Below are 20,345 nucleotides of genomic sequence, written 5' to 3'. Positions count from 1 at the left end.
TTGGACTGGAGAGAGATCCATGTGGTTCTTAGATTTAAAAAGGATAGTATGGCAGAACCAGAAACTATGGGCCCATTAGTTTAACTTCAGTTATGAACAAGTTGCTAGGAGGTATTGTTAAAGAAGCATCGTATCACCACCAAAAAAAAGTCATAGGGAATCCCAGCATAATTCCTGGAAAAAGAGGTTCTGTCTTACCAACTTGATTGAATTTTTTGAAGAGGTTACAAAGTTGGTGGATAATGGAAATCCAGTAGATTTTCAAAACATCTTTGATAATGTGCCGCACAAAAGGCTGCTAAGTAAGGTTGCATCTTGTGGAATTGGTGGGCAGATCTTAGGTTGGATAACGAGTTAGTTGCATTCAAGCAGACAAAAAGTAGCTATTAATGGTCGGAGCTGTGTGTGGGGGTTGGTCACTAATGGAGTTGTGCAGGGCATATTAGGCCCGTTGCTCTTCAACATCTTTATTAATAATCTAGATGATGGCAACAGGAAAACAGTTCACGAATTTGCTGTTGACACAAAGATTTGTGCGGCAGTGAGGGCCTTAGATGAAATAAATATTCTGCAGGTGGATTTAACTGCATTGGGGGAATGTGCCTGTATGTCTTTCAATGTTGACAAATGCAGAATGATGTATTTGGGCTGGGGTAATTACAGGCATGTATACACCATGCAGGGCTACAGAGTGGGAGAAGAATGTGAGGGTTGCAATTCATAAATCATTAAAGGTCCATGTCTAGTATAGCAAGGTTGTTGTGAAAGCGAATAGGATGTTAGGGTGTATAGCCAGGGCAATTAAACATAAAAGTAGACCTTGTACTTACTTTGTACAAGGCATTAATTTGGCCACACCTAGAATAATGGTGGGTTGGGCACGGGTGGGAGGTTAAAATAGTAACTTTTTCAAGTGGGACCGCATTCCGGCTCCAACGTGCCCACTTCTGGGTTTAACCCAGGCAGGTTTGTATGCGTGTGCACAACAGACACCAGAAAGTCCTGCCCCACTTAAAGCCGGTGGGCTGATATTTAAAGGGGCAATGTACCTCATTGAAATACTTGAGGTACTTAATATTTTGTGTATTGCAAAAGTAAAATGCCAAGAATGCATCATTCAGGCCCAACAAGCTCACCTGGTCGACAGGGCCCCCACGATCGGCTAAAACCCACCCCCAGCCGATGGTGGACTCCCCGATCCCGAAGCTAGACACCCCCACTCTCCAATGCTGGCTGAACCCCCGATGTTGTTCACGTCTCCCCACCATCCCCCCTCCAATTTTTTCCAGCGACGATGATCTCATTCTCCCTCACGCCCCCATCTCTGATTTGCGGCTCCTTTCACTGTCGACAGGCAGCCAGCCTGCCAAGCTCAAATACTCACCTTCAATTGAGTTGCGATCGCAGATTGCGATGCACTCAAATCGCTTCCACATTCCACATTCGAATATCTACAGACGTGCGGGGTACCCGGCTCTGAGATAAAATCATGCCCACTGTCACCTGTTTTGGTCCCTCACATGGCTGGGGATATCAAGGCCCTAGAAAAGGTCCAGAAGAGGGTCACTCAATTGATAACTAGTTTAAGGGCCCTTAGGTATCCGAGATGATGAGGGAACCGGGGCTTTTTACTATGAAAAGTGAGCTCTTTAAAATAGTGAAGGGATTAGACCCTATCCAATTGAACAGATTATTTGAATTGGACAGACTATGGAGAATCAGGGCAGAGTTAGGCTAAGTGCCAGGAAGGACTTTTCACAGGAGGTCACCAATCTCTGGAATAGGTTGCCAACATTTGTGGTGAGTGTGGATTCACTGTATACCTTCAAAAGTGAGCTGGACAAGTTCCTGCAAGTGGAAGGCATCTTGAATTAGGGCTATTTATTTTAATCAACGACTAGTTTTCCATGCATCGCTATACACACATTTTAGTTTGGCTTTCCCTGCTCTTGCGATTTTTCCTCCACATGTTTGACTTTAAATCACTGACCAGGAGAGAAGAAATTTGGAGGAAAAAATAAATTAGAAAAAATGTTTTTAAAACACTGAACCCTCAAGTAAGTTAAGAGTATCTTGAAGAAGAGAATAATCCAAGGTAAGTAAATCAATGGTAAGTACTTCAAAATGCCTTGCAAAGGATAAGGTTGTGTAATGGTTATAGTACTTGTTTGGCAATCCAGAAATTATTAGTTCAGACCCACTGCCCCACCCCGGTTGCCCCCTATCCACTCTGCCCTACATGTGCTTCTCATCCTTACTATGTAGTTGTCACTTATTGCCCTTTAAAATGTTCTCAGGGTAACTAGGTATGGAAATAAATACAGCCTTGCCACTGTCACCATCTGCTGGGGCAAGATTTAAAAGGAAAGTTTTAGACGCCTTCTGGATATCCCTTTGGAGGGGATTTGTTTTCTACCATTTGTGTTAATAACCTTGAATTTTTGCAAGGGTTGTCCCAATTTCCTGTCATAACTTCAGTGGGAGATCAGTGGACTCCGCCAAGAAACAGCAAAAACACTTTTTATGCCATTTTGTCTGGGGTTTTGCCGATCTCCCACCAAAGTTATGGTTGGAGATTGGGACAACCCTGTGGAAATTCAACGCCAATGTTTGGTCTGTTTTCAGTATCAGACAGACTTTTTTGTTCTCTATCTTTGCTTCACTTTTTCTATCTTTGCATTTTATATTATAAGCATGTTTGTATGCTAATTTATTCTTTTAGATCCCCAGTTCAGTGAAGATTTTCTGTCCAGGATTATTGTAAAAATTGATTTATGCTTTATCACTTAACGCTGGTAATTTAAAGAGATTTTCCTTCCTCTTATTTTTCTTGTGACTTTTTAAAATAACTACTGTATCATTTACCAAAAAAAAATCCAACGACTTTTCTTTTGGTTTTTATGCTTCGTTTGGACATTTGCCCAACCAGCTGTACCACTGTTGCAATTAACAGCTGAATGTGCCATAATAATATGTCTAGTGCTGTCTCTGGAGCTAATACTCAACAGGTCACAAGATAAATACAGACGAGGAAGGCCATTCAGCCCTCCTTAGTTTATCCATCCAGAAGAACCTTATATGTTTCACTGCAACATTCAATTTTTTTTCATAAACAGTTGCAGGATTTTCACCTTCACTTTCAAGCTCTATTACTGTTAAAATATGCCTTGAAACTGCCAAGAGTGACTACAGGCAAATTGCTAATTTAAAAAAAATCTTTGTTTTTTGGCTGGAATGCCGCTCCCCCCTGGTAGTGGCAAGATGCTGCTCCAAAATTCCTCCTTCATATGGAGGTGGATGCCCCATTGTGCCAAAACAACATGGGTGCCTGCTTAACACATGTAAAATTGCATTCACCATTGAATTTTGAGGTAATAGGAGCTAATCTGCTCCCAACATTTTGAATTGAAAATTATAAACTACATTGCAGCAAGTTATTTGTTTTAATTTAAGGACTGAAATCATGGTATCATACCATATACGAGTTAGATCCCTACACTCAAATCCACACTTATTAACACCAGATAAGATGCTTTCATGATCGTTTTTGAACAAAAATGATTACAGAGCTGGACAAATTTAAGATTGACCAACTAGGTCAATTAATACAAAGACATTCTGTTGAATAATGTAGTTGAAAACTTCGGTGGGGGCTCCACACAGACTCGTATCTGGCAGCTGTAGCAAAAATTGATGACCATGCTTACTGACAGTCGCCTCTCAGTTCCAATTATATTTGCTGATGGAGCTGAGCTTCTTTGCAGTCCTCACACAGTATTCATTTTTTTTTCAACAGAAACACAGATTTAAAGAGGTGTGATGTTTCCAGGAAATATTTTTGCATTTCAGAACGATGAGTCAACTGTGAACAGATGGCCCAATGAGAACACATATCAGAGTGGCATTGGTAGGGCAATTTTCAATCTACAAACCTGTTTAGTTTCCATTTAAAGGGAAAACTTACATCTACCTTTTAATTTCCTACATGAAGTATATTATAAATAATATATGAGCAAGACTCATGAGCTATGTGGGGGGGTGGGGTAGGTTTATTTTATGAACCTGCTCTACCAGCAGGCTGCCTCACCCAGAGCCAGTGCAAATCAGAAATTCAGGCATACATTGCTACGATATTCCAACCATTCATTTTAATTTCCAATTTGCTTAAGACTCCCTGCCAGCAGTGTGACCACCAAGTTACCTCCGTGCTCTGTATTCTAACTTGTGGCTGATGACGACTCACACAACTTTGCTGGTGAATTATTCAGTCTCCACTGTGGTGGGATAAAAATCTTCTTTCATTTTTTTTGTCATTCATAATCAAAGCAACATGGCTGCAGTTTTGGATAGGCTCAAATTCTGGAACAGTCACTGTGCTGGTTGCTGCAAAAATCGAATTGCTGCGGATTAAACTGTTGAATTATGTTTTTTGTAGGAAACACTTTTTAAAAAAATACTAAACTTCTGTTCAGCACAGTTGTGATAGGTGCCATTGCCAATTTGTTTATAAATATGACAAAGCATTTTGTGACTATTCCATAAAAACTGTACATGAATTGGTGGGATTTTTATTCTCTTTTTGAGTTGTGTTTTTGATGGTAATAGCCAACAAAAATGCATTATATACTGGCTGCAAGATGATTTTCATAAAAGGATATTGATGCTTTGCAACTGACAAAAACTTCATTTCTCAAATATATCTGTAAATGAAGTATTAAATAGATGAAAGCACCTCTGTATTACAGAACAATACAAATAGCTTGCTGTACATTTCTGTATGTGGACACTTCAAAGCAATTAAAACCAGCCAACCATACACTGACTTATCATTGCATTTGGCCACTCCAATTATTCCAGAGATCTTGAGCACAAGTCCCTCATGAAGTACTTTTCTCCTTTCCTAACCCTATGGGTTACGTTCCATCGTATAAGTGTTTAGGATCCCTTTATGAAATGTAATGGGTTAATGGATTATGATTTAAGGTTGTTTTTAAGGCATTTAGATGTGGTGCCTACATAAACTGACCTGATTTCAAGCTGCCATTTAATAATGACACCCCTCCCAAAACAGTTCAAGGATTAAGAAAGAAACAATTTGAGGTACAACAAATAACTACTTTCTTACACTACTTCTGTTCGGTCAAGGATAGAATAATTGTCTGATTAATTATAAACTGAACAATAACTTGGCTTTAAACTTGTGTTCAAATTTATCATAAAATTCAGTTCTGAATTACAGTATTACAGCCATAGGTGGTTCAACTTAATATAGCCTATTAGTAATTTTCAATTTTGAGTATTACAGTATGGAGTATGGAGTGGATAACATTTCAGTTAATATAGTGAGGTAATGGGTAGCAATCATGCCCTTGTTCAGTTTATATGTTGGATGATAATGTAAAACAGATAACCTTTTTGACCTGGTAACAGTTTAACTGCTATATCAAAACTATTTCACTGTCCTTTGCAGCATTCTGTATTCAACTCTTTCGTACATCTTCACTGAGTTGCCTCTAGTTCTCTTTCCTCCTGCTTTGTTGACAGTGTCCTTCTACCAACTGCAGTCAACACCTTGCAAGTTCATACTATTACATTTCTTTAAAAAGCCATGCCCACGGTTGGATTCCTGTCTAAACTGTTCTTGACCATAATTTAATGCTCCTATCTGAAAGCTTTTTTGACTTCTGAAATCTAAGACGAAAATCTCCTCTTTTAAATTTTCAAAATGTTAACCTTACTTGAGACCATCTGATCGCCTAACACTATACAACTGCGAAAACTATACAACCATACTTGTCCAAATAAACATTTAAATGTGTAGTAGTCAATAAATTCAGCTCCAAAGCATCTGCCTTGTTGGGTTCTGTTCAAGGTCAACAGCTCAATGTTCAGTCCTCTCAGAATCATGTTAAACTTTGTATTTCCACTGCATAAAAACAACTAGGTATCACTCTCAAAACACATTCAACGTTTACCATTTGGCATCTGCTTTGAAGTCAAGTACAGACAGTGGAAAAAATTCAATTGCAATAATCTGAATAAGTGTTGGTCTATATGCTAGTCCTGGGGAAAATATATGGATATGAACGTTCTTGGGAGGGCCTAAGTCTCCACTGTCCTGCAGCCAAATCAATAAGCCCCTGATATTTATATTAATGGTTAAGTTCTCAGACAAGGACAGTAATTTTTAATCTAGTGTTGAATTACATTGGGCCATGATTTGCTGTAGCAGGGCATCTAACAATGTCTGCCATTACACGCGCATGGACAAGTCTAGGTTTTTTAATTTTTTGTGGGCACGTTGCTGAAAGTGCGAGCTGATCACATCGCAGTGAGGGAAACAGGGCATCTGGGACCTGAGTGAACAGGGCAAGTAACTGTATCTCCTTAATCAATCAGATTGAAGGATTGTGAAATTAACAGCGCAAGGACTGAGAAGGAAGTGTGAATTAGAGTGGGTGAATTCAATCTCAAATCAGGTACGGAAAGAAAGATTGGATTGAGAGAGAAAAAAAAGAGAAAGGAAAGTAAAAAGAAAGTAAATTTAAAATGACATTTTTAAAATCTCCAACAATTAAAACTTGAAGGAATGAGACTCCACATTTGTAATAGTTAATTTTCAGTGCCAGAGGTTGATTGTTAAAATGGTACTTACACTTGAAGTGACTTGACTTAACTTTGTGGCGAGTTTAGTTTGTATCTACTGCACAAATTTAACAACTTCATGCCATTCAATGCATTTTAATGGTGAAGCAGACAGCGAGATGCTGTTTTCATGAAGCTAATGGCGGAGCAGCACAACTCGGACAGCAACTTTTGGATATCCGCATTTAAACGCACATCTGGCCCTGCGCATAAATAACGGCGAGCACCATTAGCCTCACTGTTATTTTGATAGCAATTTCTGGCCCATTATAATTCAACATCTCACAAATGTACAGTATCAGAAAACATTTGAAACTGATGGAAATTAAACAAATTTTGTATATTATGAATAATTTGACATAGCATTTATGTAGTGCTTTCTATGACCCGAGGACATCCCAAAGCACTTCACAGCAAATGAGGTACTTTTGAAATGTAGTTTCTGTTGCAATGAAGGGAAATACAGCAGCCAATCTGCACCCAGCAAGGTCCACAAACAGCAATGAGGTAAATGGCCAGATAAGTCATACCTAGCACAAAGGAAGATGGTAGGGGTTGTTGGAGGCCAATCATCTCAGCCCCAGGACATTGCTGCAGGAGTTCCTCAGGGCAGTGTCCTAGGCCCAACCATCTTCAGCTGCTTCATCAATGACCTTCCCTCCATCATAAGGTCAGAAAAGGGGATGTTCGCTGATGATTGCACAGTGTTCAGTTCCATTCGCAACCCCTCAGATAATGAAGCAGTCCGTGCCCGCATGCAGCAAGACCTGAACAACATGCAGGCTTGGGTTCATAAGTGGCAAGTAACATTCGTGCCAGACAAAAGCCAGGCAATGACCATCTCCAACAAGAGAGAGTCTAACCACCTCCCCTTGACATTCAACGGCATTACCATCGCCAAATCCCCCAACCATCAACATCCTGGGGGTCATCATTGACCAGAAACTTAACTGGACCATCCACATAAATACTGTGGCTACAAGAGCAGGTCAGAGGCTGGGTATTCTGAGGCGAGTGACTCACCTCCTGACTCCCCAAAGCCTTTCCACCATCTACAAGGCCCAAGTCAGGAGTGTGATGGAATACTCTCCACTTGCCTGGATGAGTGCAGCTCCAATACTCAAGAAGCTCAACACCATCCAGGACAAAGCAGCCCGCTTGAATGGCACCCCATCACCACCCTAAACATTCCCTTCGCCACCGGCACACCGTGTACCATCCACAGGATGCACTGCAGCAACTCGCCAAGGCTTCTTCAATAGCACCTCCCAAACCCGCAACCTCTACCACCTAGAAGGACAAGGGCAGCAGGCTCATGGGAACACCACCTGCACGTTCCTCTCCAAGTCACACACCATCCCGACTTGGAAGTATATCGCCGTTCCTTCATCGTCGCTGGGTCAAAATCCTGGAACTCCCTACCCAACAGCACTATGGGAGAACCTTCACCACACGGACTGCAGCGGTTCAAGGCGGCTCACCACCACCTTCTCAAGGGCAATTAGGGATGGGCAATAAATGCTGGCCTTACGAGCGACGCCCACATCCAGTGAACGAATAATTTAAAAAAAATAGGTTTTTCTAATGTTGGTTGAGGGATAAATGGTGGCTAAGACATCAGAATTCCCTAGCTCTTTGAATAGTGCTATGGGATGTTTTACATCCACCTGAGGGGGCAGACAGGGTCTCAGTTTATTTTCTCATCCAAAAGATGGCACATCAGACAGTGCACCTCACTTAGTACTGCAATGAAGTATTAGCCTAGATTATGGGCCAGATTTTGCTGAAAAAATAATGGCATCTGAACGATGCACTCAGTTATTAATGCGCAAATTGGCCAGCAACTTGTAGCGAGAAAGAGATACCCCACAAATTGTGAATCATGCAAGTTGCTGGCCTATTTGCACCGCTCTGCCTTTAGCTTCGTGAAAAGGGCATCTCGCACTTCACCTCCCCATGATTTCTGAAGTTTCTGTATTTGCAAATTAATTGCCCATTAAACATGCCACAGAAAGTAATCTAATTATCAGCGTATATACCCTTTTAATGATGTGATAATTGTTAATGACTACCAATCAACCTCTTGCCCAGAAAGTAAACCATTATAAGTGTGGAGTCCCATTCCTTCAGGTTGTGAATTGTTTGATTTTAAAAATGTCAAATTTTTAATTTTTTAATATATTCCCCTTACTTTTCCATTCTGTCTCTTTTCTTCATCTCAATACATTCTTTCTTTCCCTCTATTTCTCTTTCTGTACCCTCCTCAGTCCTTCATGTTTATGTCTCAATCCTTTAATCTCATTGGTTAAGGAGATAGACAGTTGGTTCAGTTGTTCACCAAGATCCCAGATGCCCTGTTGTCCTCACTGCGCCGCTTTCAGCTCGCACTTCCAGCAACTTTGTAGGCAAAAACTTTGCAAACCTGAACGTGCACAAACACGTCTAATTAACGGGGCATGTTGCGAGATGCCCCACTCCAGCAAAATCTGTCCCACTGCGTTCAAAGTCTCTGGAGGGGGTGGCAGGGGTTGAACGACGACCTTCTGACTCAAAGGCATGATTGAGCCAAGGCTAACATATTAAATCTTACAAATACTTGTGGTAAAATACCACAGCAAATCAACCACCAGATTCTTTCTTCTTTTGTAGTTTTTTAATGCAATTTCTATTGTCTGTTGAGTATATTTAAATCTCTTTCTGTAAACAATTGTTCAGTATTTCTCCTTGCAAACCAGCTGAGCTATAACTTTCAATGTGATTATCCACATCTGGATCTGTCATTTATAATTATCCTGAGGTTTTTTGAAACTGGCTTCTCGTAATAGCTATTTTGTCCACTGAAACACTAAGACTCATCACTTACTGAAGAAACTGTTGTGACATCACTCACTCTAGCAGCCAGAAACAATGGCTGCAAAATAGCTGGTCAAGGTAAAAGACTCAAATTTTGTCCGATTGTCATAGTTACATGCATACAATGGCCACAGAAACATGAAATGACAAATCTTTCATAAACCAGCATTGTTACTCCTTTTGAAATGGGATTTGAATGAAATTTGAAACCCTAGCTGTAACCTGTTCATGAAATTAAATGAGATTTAAAAAGCCACTTATCCTATTAACACAATACAATCATGCTGTAAAATATGGGCTTCTGTTAAAAGTTTCTCTCTTCTAAAAATATCTGCCGCAATTTAGAAGACTTGTATGTGATCAAAAGGTCTTGCAGACATACAGTAGGAAACAGTCATTTTTAAAAAACCTCATCTCCATATGAATTGTTTAGATAGAGTAAATAAGGAGAAACTGTTTCTGCTGGCAGGAGAGTTGGTAACAAGAGGGCACTTATTTAAGGTAATCAGCAAAAGAACCAGAGGGGAGATAAGAATTTTTTTTAACGCAGTGAGCTATGATCTGGAATGCACTGCTTAAAAGGGTGGTGGAAGCAGATTCAATAGTAACTTTCAAAAGGCAATAGGATATATACTTGAAAAGGAAAGATTTACAGGGATATGGGAAAGAGCAGGGGAATGGGACTAATTGAATAGTTCTTTCAAAGAGCCGGCACAAGCGCAATGGACTGAATGGCCTCCTTCTTTGCTGTAAAATTCTAGAACTAATTTATTGCTTATGAATTATATTCATTATTTTCTCATGAATAACTTGCATTTATATAATATTCCAACGTGCTTCACAGGAGCATTATCAGACAAAATTTGACACCTCAATTTAAAATCAGTAGCACTTTTTTAGATTGTAGAATATTATACAGATTATAAAATGCTCCACATGACAGGATGGTGGTTCTTATTGGTATCCATAAGCATTGGATTGGAACCTGAGGTGTGACAGAGTTGATTCGGTTGTATGGCTTCTCTTTAATCTTACATTTTGGTAACATTTATTGCTCCAATAGGGCTGAATACAATAGGTGTTCAGAAAAACTTCAGATGGACAGCCCTTCAGCCATGTGTAGGCATTGGAGGAGGGCCCGTAGGTCCTACCTGGCTTCATACAAATGAACTGTGGGCTATGGGCACTCCTGTAAACCTCACAGATGTTCTTGATTATTTTTGTGTTGTGGCCCCTTTAAACTGCTGCAGGCCTTTAAATGCTGCAACATCATGTTAATTCCTTTCCTCCCTCTACCCTATGACAACTCCAAAATAACTGGCATTTCTAGCACCATGAGTGCACCATCATTTCATTAATTAGACTGATATTGGAACCTGTGGTGGGGTTAGTCTATTCTCGGCCTTTGGGCATAAATAGTGCTCTGCCATTTTTCTACTCAGGGTTTTGCACAAGTGGACAATCTGGACTTATGAGGGCTCCACGGCAGTAGCATCAGAACATAGAAGAAGCCTCTGAACTAGGTACCGCATGGTAGGTTGTTACATAAGGTTAAATCTCATGGGATCCAAGGTGAGGTAGCCAATTGGATACAAAATTGGCTTGACGACAGAAGACAGAGGGTGGTTGTAGAGGGTTGTTTTTCAAACTGGATGCCTGTGTCCAGCGGTGTGCCTCAGGGATCGGTGCTGGGTCCGCTGTTATTTGTTATTTATATTAATGATTTGGATGAGAATTTAGGAGGCATGGTTAGTAAGTTTGCAGATGACACCAAGATTGGTGGCATTGTGGACAGTGAAGAAGGTTATCTAGGATTGCAACGGGATCTTGATCAATTGGGCCAGTGGGCCGATGAATGGCAGATGGAGTTTAATTTAGATAAATGTGAGGTGATGCATTTTGGTAGATCGAATCGGGCCAGGACCTACTCCGTTAATGGTAGGGCGTTGGGGAGAGTTATAGAACAAAGAGATCTGGGAGTACAGATTCATAGCTCCTTGAAAGTGGAGTCACAGGTGGATAGGGTGGTGAAGAAGGCATTCAGCATGCTTGGTTTCATTGGTCAGAACATTGAATGCAGGAGTTGGGATGTCTTGTTGAAGTTGTACAGGGCATTGGTGAGGCCACACTTGGAGTACTGTGTACAGTTCTGGTCACCCTATTATAGAAAGGATATTATTAAACTAGAAAGAGTGCAGAAAAGATTTACTAGGATGCTACCGGGCCTTGATGGTTTGACTTACAGGGAGAGGTTAGACAGACTGGGACTTTTTTCCCTGGAGAGCAGGAGGTTAAGGGGTGATCTTATCGAAGTCTATAAAATAATGAGGGGCATAGATAAGGTCGATAGTCAAAATCTTTTCCCAAAGGTAGGGGAGTCTATAACGAGGGGGCATAGATTTAAGGTGAGAGGGGAGAGATACAAAAGGGTCCAGAGGGGCAATTTTTTCACTCAAAGGGTGGTGAGTGTCTGGAACGAGCTGCCAGAGGCAGTAGTAGAGGCGGGTACAATTTTGTCTTTTAAAAAGCATTTGGACAGTTACATGGGTAAGATGGGTATCGAGGGATATGGGCCAAGTGCAGGCAATTGGGACTAGCTTAGTGGTATAAACTGGGTGACATGGACATGTTGGGCCGAAGGGCCTGTTTCCATGTTGTAACTTCTATGATTCTATGATTTAAAATGTTCATTTCTATAATATGCCTTTCATTGATTTTGGGTTTGGCTCTTTATTTTAAGGATATGTATTTCAAATCAGAGTTTTGTTTCCACAGCTCCAAGAGAATCTCAAAGATGCTCCCTTTGGAAAGTAGAGTGAAAATAATCAAAATAAAATAAATTCCATGTCATGCCTTAGCTAAGGTTTTTATAAATCTGAAGAAGCTGATTAGTGCCTTTATACAGGGTGATAAGATGTTGCAATTGCACTCTCCCAAACACAGTAGATTGGCTCCTTTGAATATCCTTTGATATTTTTGGGTAATCTAGTTAAAACCTGTTCTTCGATGGATTTTGCATCGGGAGGGGGCGGTCTTCATTGGCGCATGGCATACTGGAAGTTTCTTTTGCTAAAGATTTTAGATTAGAAGCACAATTAGGCAGATCGGAATCCAGTGTTGCTCAGCAGGTGCTTAATGTAGCACATTGAACGCTATAGTTGCCAGTGTTTCCACACCAGGATTTGATTCTATCTAACTTGGAGTAATTGTGTGAGAGAAAGGGAGGGGGAGGGGGGGTAAAAGAAAGAGGACAGTAGTGTGTCATAAAGGGATCTGAGTCTATAAAAGTATAAATTTGTAACTTAACTTTAATACCACCGTTGACATTAAAACTATCCAGTGTCTTGGGTTGTAACCAAGATCTATAATCATGGCAAATATTGGGATGGAGGTTTAAAAAAAAAACCCACTTGCCTGTGAATTCTTCAGCCTGCCCCTGGGACCACTGCCGACCCTCTGGTCAGCATGGGGCTAGGGGTAGGTCCTTGCTCTAGCTTTTGACTGGCCCTTCAATAGGATGCCGGCCAAATGGTTGTAGAGGATGAATGAGGTGGGAGCCAGAAACCACCCCCCTCCTGCCTCATTTAAATGACAATGGTCCTCCGCCTACTACAAAGACCCAGTTTATGCTGCTTGGCGAAGCCCCATAAAATTCCAGGATAGTGCAATGGGGACAGAGACCTGATGTAACCCAAGAGAAACAGTACTTCAACTAGGTGCAAAGAAATGCTGTTTTCAACAGCTATAGTAAGAGACTTCACTGTTTAAATGTACACAAAGACATCGCACGTGATTATTTCAGCAAAACAAACATTTCTAAATTTACTTTGTTCAATGCATTTATTGCATCTCAAAGGGCTTACATGCACTGGATCATAAACAGAAAAATCAAACAAATTTAAATAAAAAGAGTAATATTTTAAATAATGTATTTTTCCACATTAATTCCAGATACACTTACTTGGAATGGTACAATATATAGATATACTGATAGATCTGAAGAGACATAAATGAAACACTTTCAAACTGCATAGCATTTTTACAAAACAGCTGCCATGCCTGAGAACACTAATCCCACTGATCAACAGTGACCTCTTTTGTTGGTGCCTACACCTTTTGCCAAGCAGTTTGCGCAAACAATATGAAATTTCCCTGGGAATCACACAGTACATGTAGTTTCTTTAAAGGTGGAAGGATATAGAAGAGATTCTGGGCAATGTTTGAGACTACCCATTTGCGTATAAAAATTACCGACAACACTTTAATGACAAAAGTACTTACAACTAAAAACAAACGCAAAATATGATATGCCGCTGAATGGAAAAAAGATGCGAAAACTGGTATTGGACAAAAAAAGTGCGTTTGAACTGGTTTGTGATCCCTTATAGTGAAGACACAACTGAGAACATCAATCCATTATTGTCTTTTCCAAAATATGCATTCTTACACTGTGTCCAATATTTTACTGCAGGTCCATTAAACAAAGAATACATAATGTAACTTAAAGAAATTAAATACAACAATTTAACATACTGATAGATATAAATATGAGATCTATTTAGATAATATTTTCTGTCTTGGCATACAGCATATATTTTTGACAAGTAATACCTTCTTTATGCCAAGATCAGTGCAGCCTATGGAACTTTAACATCAAATTTTATATTACTTTTAAAGAATTATAAATAATTCTGAATGTAATGCACACGTTTCTTTTAAAAACAGTTTGATAGCACGTTTAACCCAATTTTTGCAGTTGTGAATTGTTTCAGACAAAAAAACTTTAGACTTGGAAGATTTGAAGGGTGTAAGCACATTAATTTATATGCAAATTGCTATCAGAATCATGACTATAAGCTAGTAATAGGTATACAGAACGGACATGACATCCTAGGCTCTGCAAGGAAATTATATACATTTGCACTTTCAAGAATACGAACACATTACTCCAAATGGCTCATCACACAACAGCTGCAAATCTGCAACCTAAACTATCAAGTTAGGTACAGAGAAGCACTAAAAGGCATCAGTAACATACATCCATCTTTCAAGTTGCAAAACACAATCCAAAATGCACAACTTCTGATAAATTAGGGCATAACATCGAAAAGTACACATTTCTAAGTTACTTTCACAGTTGTGCTACACCTTTTACAATATGGAAGTCTGAATAAGCATTGAAACATGACTGGTGGATTGCTTGGAGTATTGAGTATCAACTGTGTCATCTTCAGGGTTCCCATCATCGCATGAACTGTAGCTGCAAAGTAAGCCATAAATAAATGAGATCTATCAGATGGACCAACTGTTTTCAATAAATTGCTATTTTAATGAGTTCTGATCTAAGTCTGGAGCAAGAACATTATTGCTCTGATGGTTGGAGTGTTTAATATTTCCTACATTACAACAGTGACTACACTTCACAAGTACTTCATTGGTTATAAAGCGCTTTGGCACATCCTGAGGTCATGAAAGGCGCTTTCTTTCAAATGCAAAAATAGCAGATTGATTGGTTTGGGAGGGTATCGCTTTAAAAGAATACAAGATGATGCATTATTTAAAAAAATATAACTGTCAACTGAAATATTTTCAAAGATTACTAAGTGCATTACTAACATTAGTCCATGTTAAGGAAAAAGAGCACAATCAAGATACAGACACATTTTGTTCTCGTTATTTACCATATATATTGCCATGGTCCATTTGTCAAATTTAGTGAAGAAAGAAATAGTGCCTTTTATGAACTCAGGTTGTCCCAAAGTGCTTCACAGCCAATAAGGTATTTTTGAAGTGCAGTCACTGTTGTAATGTAGGGAAGCACTGCAGCCAATTTGTACCCAGCAAGATCCTACAAACAGCAGCGAGATAAATGTCTAGATGATGTGTTTTAGTGATGTTGGTTACTGGATAAAAGTTGGCCTGGACATTGGGAAAAGTCCCCTGCTCATCTTCAAACAGCGCCCTGGGATCTTTTACATTCACCTGCGAGGGTAGACAGGGCCTCGGTTTAATATCTTGCATGAAAGATGACACCTCCGACAGTGCAGCATCCCTCACTACTACATTGGAGTGTCAGCCTCGATCATGTGCTCAAGTCTCTGGAGTGGGACTTGAACTCACACCTTTCCGATTGAGGCAATAGTACTACCACTGAGCCAAGCCTGACACATAATAAGCACAATTGAAAGCATGCAACAGAAGATATTAATTTCAATGATCCATTTGTTAATTTAGAAATGGTGCTTAGACTCAAGGTTTAGACTTCAAATAAAATGTATGCTGGAGAAGTGTACTCATTTTCAATTGACACCTATTTTGGTTACAATATGTGCAAAAAGGTCAATCCAAGATTCTGATAGGAACATAGGAATGTACAGGACAGAAAGAGACCATTTCCATCTATCTGACCACTCCCAGAATTCAACAGAGTACAATTCACTACCTATACGGTTCAACTACCTATATCATGATTGATATTCTCACCTTGCCTGTCCAACTCCCTCTGAACATTACTGATTTTATCAACCTCTATCTCCCTGGGCAGTCCTTTAGAAAAAAACAATCACAACCGTCTGTGTGAAATAGCTATGTCCGAGTTGTCCAGTCATCTCCCTTCTTCAGAGCTTCCTCCCATACCCCTTGTGCTATTTGCTGTAGCCACTGTAAACAGTTTCTCAGGTTCAAACATCATTGCTTTAAAGATCTTGAATACCTCAGTAAGGTCCCCTCTCAGTCTTCTCTAATGTAAATAAACTCAGTTTCTGTGGTCTCTCCTTGTAGATTAAGTGTCTGCTCCTAATAATTTTTTTTTTGTAAAAGGCAAGGCAAACAAATACACAGTAGTTTTTCATTCCTGTATTTTACATCAGTTTCAATTTGAACTAAATACTTTGGTTAATAGAATGTTTGTATGGTTTTCCTGACATTTAACTAGTGAATGGCTCAGCCATAGACCAGGTTCAATTCCACAGTCTGCGCTGAGTTAGTTAATCTTAGTAAGCATCCTCAGCACTCCTGGGTTACAGAAGGGAAAACCTAGCTGCCATGCTGCAACTGCTGCAGGAAATGAGCATGTGGGGAAACTGATGATGAATCTGGCTTGGCTATAATACCCCTGTAGTCAAATTGCTTCCCTACATTCATTGTCATAGTTCAAAACGAATAATGGCCAGTTGGGCTGGGTACCACAACAGAGGGCAGCTAGCACATCTGGAACCACACTCCAGCAAGATGCAACAGATTCAGAAAGGGAGAGAAGGGGGAAAATTGGCGAAAAATTAAAACACCTGTAACAGAGAATATGGAAAGAAGTTTTGATTTCTTTGTACATTGTGAAACACCAATCAGCCCTCCTATTGTTTTCTATTCAGCAACTGAGTTTGGATTTAAATTCCAAAATTTTATTTTTTATTCCAATTGGGGTTTTCATATACAAGGCAAGATAACTGACATTTTTGAAGACTTACCAAGTCTTTACGATATCCTTCACTGCATTAGAAAATCCCTCCAGTGCGTCAGAAATATTAAAGGTAGATTGCACGATTTTCTATCAATCACTCACAAACCCACACACTATCCATGCAATTCTAACTTTCAGCACACAAAATGATTTCCAGTTAGAACCTAGAGTGTACCTTTGTTTACAAGAAATCCTTGATGTTTAGATCTGCTAGAGGGTCCTTTGTTGGAGGTTTCTTGGGGCTCTGAGTGGCAGGCGTTGGGCTTGGGGAGAGCTAACAAAGCAGAGACCAACCAAAGAAGGCAGAAAAAGCAGCAACATAGTGAGGCAGAGAGATTAGAAAGGGTATAATTATACTTTACATGCACATTCTGCTCATGCAACAATTATCTGATTCCAAACATGATAAAATACACAAAACACGCTATTTTTAGTTTAGTTTGTTAAATATATTCATGAAGGAAAGAAACGTGAAAGAGCCAGCAACACTAAGCACAGACTTTGGCAAGGGACAGTAGTCCCTACATTGCCCAAAGAAATGCTTCTCAAGTCCACCACCAGAAAACCAACCAATCCCTCCATATTTAGACTCAATTAGATTCTGACTGTAGTCTGGGACATATTCATGTTTCACATTTGAATTATATGATTAAATATAACAATTTTATTAACTAGGAATTGTTTGATCCTAATTTTATTTGCACCCATAACCATTATTGGTGACAAGATAGTTTCTTCTGTAGCAGAAATAGGTAGAATACAAATATTAATGCCTCTTAGTCCTGCTCATTTCAACTTTTCTTCATGGCTTCATTAGAATAATGCTCCTCACAGCTGAATTTATGAATCATTTTTAAAAGAAGTGCTATCTGAAATGTCACTTAATCCTAAATGTTATACAAGTAAATATTTTGGACTTAAAGGTCTCAGTCTTCCCTTGTTCCCACATCTTGCATTTAAAAACTGAACTGCTGTAAGTGGAAAACACTATTTCTCCAACAAACCCCCAAAATTGAAACACGTGGGAAGAATAGCTAGATCATGCTATAACATGTAGGATTGAGATGATTCTGATGAATGCAGTTGCCCTTTTAATGGCAGAAGTTCATGTACATTTCTTACCAACGACCACCTGAAATCACTGATAATGAACAAACAAAGTGTCTTAAGTTGAGGCAACTGACAATCGGATGTACCATTATTTGGATGCAGGATTCAATTTTTCTGATATGCAAAACACTAAGTGATAACATAATATCTGAATTAAATTTGAAACCAACTTTTTTTTTGATATTTTCAATTTAAAAAAATTAAGTGCATTGTGTAGTACTTTAAAATCCCAGCCAACATTTGCATTAAACTGCACAACACGAAGGAATATATTGAATTTCTCTCATTTATAAATTGAGTTTTTCACATTAAATAATGTAATTACTACCTCAACAGTTTAACTGTATCTATGGTGACTGACATCAGCTTAGTTTACTGCAAGAGATGTTACATCATAGAATCATTAAAAAAATAAACGGCACAGAAAGCGGCCATTCGGTCCATCGAGTCCATGCTGGAAACGGTAACACAGCGGGGCTCAATGAGGATTTGTACCCAGGAACTCCCACATACCAATCAAATCCCAAATGCAAGAATCATACCCCTAGACCAACGAGCCGCTATATAGGCTTACAGAAATCACAATAGTAGAGGTAGCTGTTAATACTTATAAAGGAAACTAAACTTTGGGGGTTAAATTGGTCTTGGGCGGTAGAGCGAAACGGTCGATAGTGAATCGGCAGCCGGTTTTCACACTCTGTCCTGAAAAATTCCAGCGGAATGCAAAATGGGCTGCTGATTCACTATTGCAGTTTTGCGCTACCGCCAAAGACGGATTTCACTCCCTTTATTCTTTTAGCTTCCGCTCATGTCCTCTTGCTTCTTATTCTTTGTTCAAAAGGTCAACAGGGTTGACATGATCATTTTTCTCCTAAAAATTATGGGCAATTATGAAGCTCTCTTATTCTGCCCCCCCGCCACCCCAATTACTTCACTTTCATTGAAATAATAAAATGTCAAGCTAGCATCTCAAACATTTTACCATTTCTTCCCCTTCCTATGTGAAAAGTTCACAGAATAAACTTTTCTGCCATACAGAATTAGGCTTAAAATAAAAGTTATCCATATGTAGCCCCTTTGCAATCTGGATCTGTTGCAAATGTCCTCTGCTGCTCCAATCAAACTCAGGTGTATGCATAAGTGTGGAAACTGCCATCTGAATGAAGCCACATGACTATTCATGACAACCATGCAGAGTAACTACACTTATAACCCTTTCAGGCTTTTCAACACGCCATCATTTATTTACTCGTGAAGGACAACTTCAAACTGGAATTAAAAATCCTCATTTTCAATTACCGATAATTTTCATGAGAAAAAAATTCATGGTGACATAAATGGTCTAAATAAGTCAGAAGTTCTGACCAACTGAATGAGAATTTGCTTAAAACAATTTCAGTAATTAGAAGAAAATAAAGAACATGATGAAAAGAGTAGCTAATTAAATGATGCAATTCTGTTCACAAATGTCCATAAACCAAACTTAACAGGACAAAAAAAGTAGCGATAGTTGGCATTTTAAGTCAATTGGTTAAAACTATTTTCAACTGTTTTCTAGTGGTGAGAAGCAAGCAGATCCCTTCCTTAAGCGGTGTGTTAGTAGGCTACAATGGCAGAGGTATTGCTAGGTCTTGTTACGGGTAACAAAATAGATCAGGTGGATGAGTTAAATGTGGTTAAGCACCTTGGGAGTAGTAACTACAATATAATGTTTAAGATCCAACTAGAAATGGAAAAAGTCAGTGCGAAAAAGATAAGTGAGCTAGCTGAGGGGAGGTGGAAGGAGAAATTGTCACAGGACTGTAGAGCAACAGTGGGGTGATTTAAGAGATCGCAAAGGTAAAGAAATAAGTATATTCCATTAAGAAAGGAAACTACTAGTAGCTTTAGGATGCCATTGATAAATAAAGAGGTTACTAACTAACTAAAATTGTAAGGAATCTTACAACACCAGGTTATAGTCCAACCGTTTTATTTGAAAATCACAAGCTTGTGATTTTCAAATAAAACAGTTGGACTATAACCTGGTGTTGTAAGATTCCTTACATTTGTCAACCCCCGTCCATCACCGGCATCTCCACATCATAATTAAAATTGAAGTAACCTGGTGTTGTAAGACTCCTTACATTTGTCCACCCCAGTCCATCACCGGCATTTCCACATCTCAACTTATCAAGAAATTAAAGTGTCAGCCTAGATTATGTGCTCAAGTGGATGGAGTAGGACTTGAACCACAAACTTCTGACTCAGAGGCAAGAGTACTACCATTGAGCCAAGG

General features: G+C 39.4%; 1 protein-coding gene across 3 annotated transcripts in view; it reads right to left on the bottom strand.

Annotated features, from left to right (window-relative positions):
* Positions 1–13,319: 13,319 nt before the first annotated feature.
* The window catches only part of snap91a (synaptosome associated protein 91a), a 237,765-nt gene continuing 230,739 nt past the window's right edge, over positions 13,320–20,345 (bottom strand). For all 3 annotated transcript variants that reach the window (XM_067984781.1, XM_067984782.1, XM_067984783.1), the window contains 2 exons: positions 17,133–17,231; positions 13,320–14,758 (listed from right to left, as the gene is read on the bottom strand). In XM_067984781.1, the coding sequence (XP_067840882.1) occupies positions 17,139–17,231 (93 nt within the window). In that variant the 3' untranslated portion in view covers positions 13,320–14,758; positions 17,133–17,138. The remainder of the gene's footprint in view (positions 14,759–17,132; positions 17,232–20,345) is intronic.

The sequence above is a fragment of the Heptranchias perlo genome, chromosome 5 (assembly GCF_035084215.1).
Source record: "Heptranchias perlo isolate sHepPer1 chromosome 5, sHepPer1.hap1, whole genome shotgun sequence".
Lineage (NCBI taxonomy): Eukaryota > Metazoa > Chordata > Chondrichthyes > Hexanchiformes > Hexanchidae > Heptranchias > Heptranchias perlo.
This window is presented reverse-complemented; position numbering and strand designations above follow the sequence as displayed.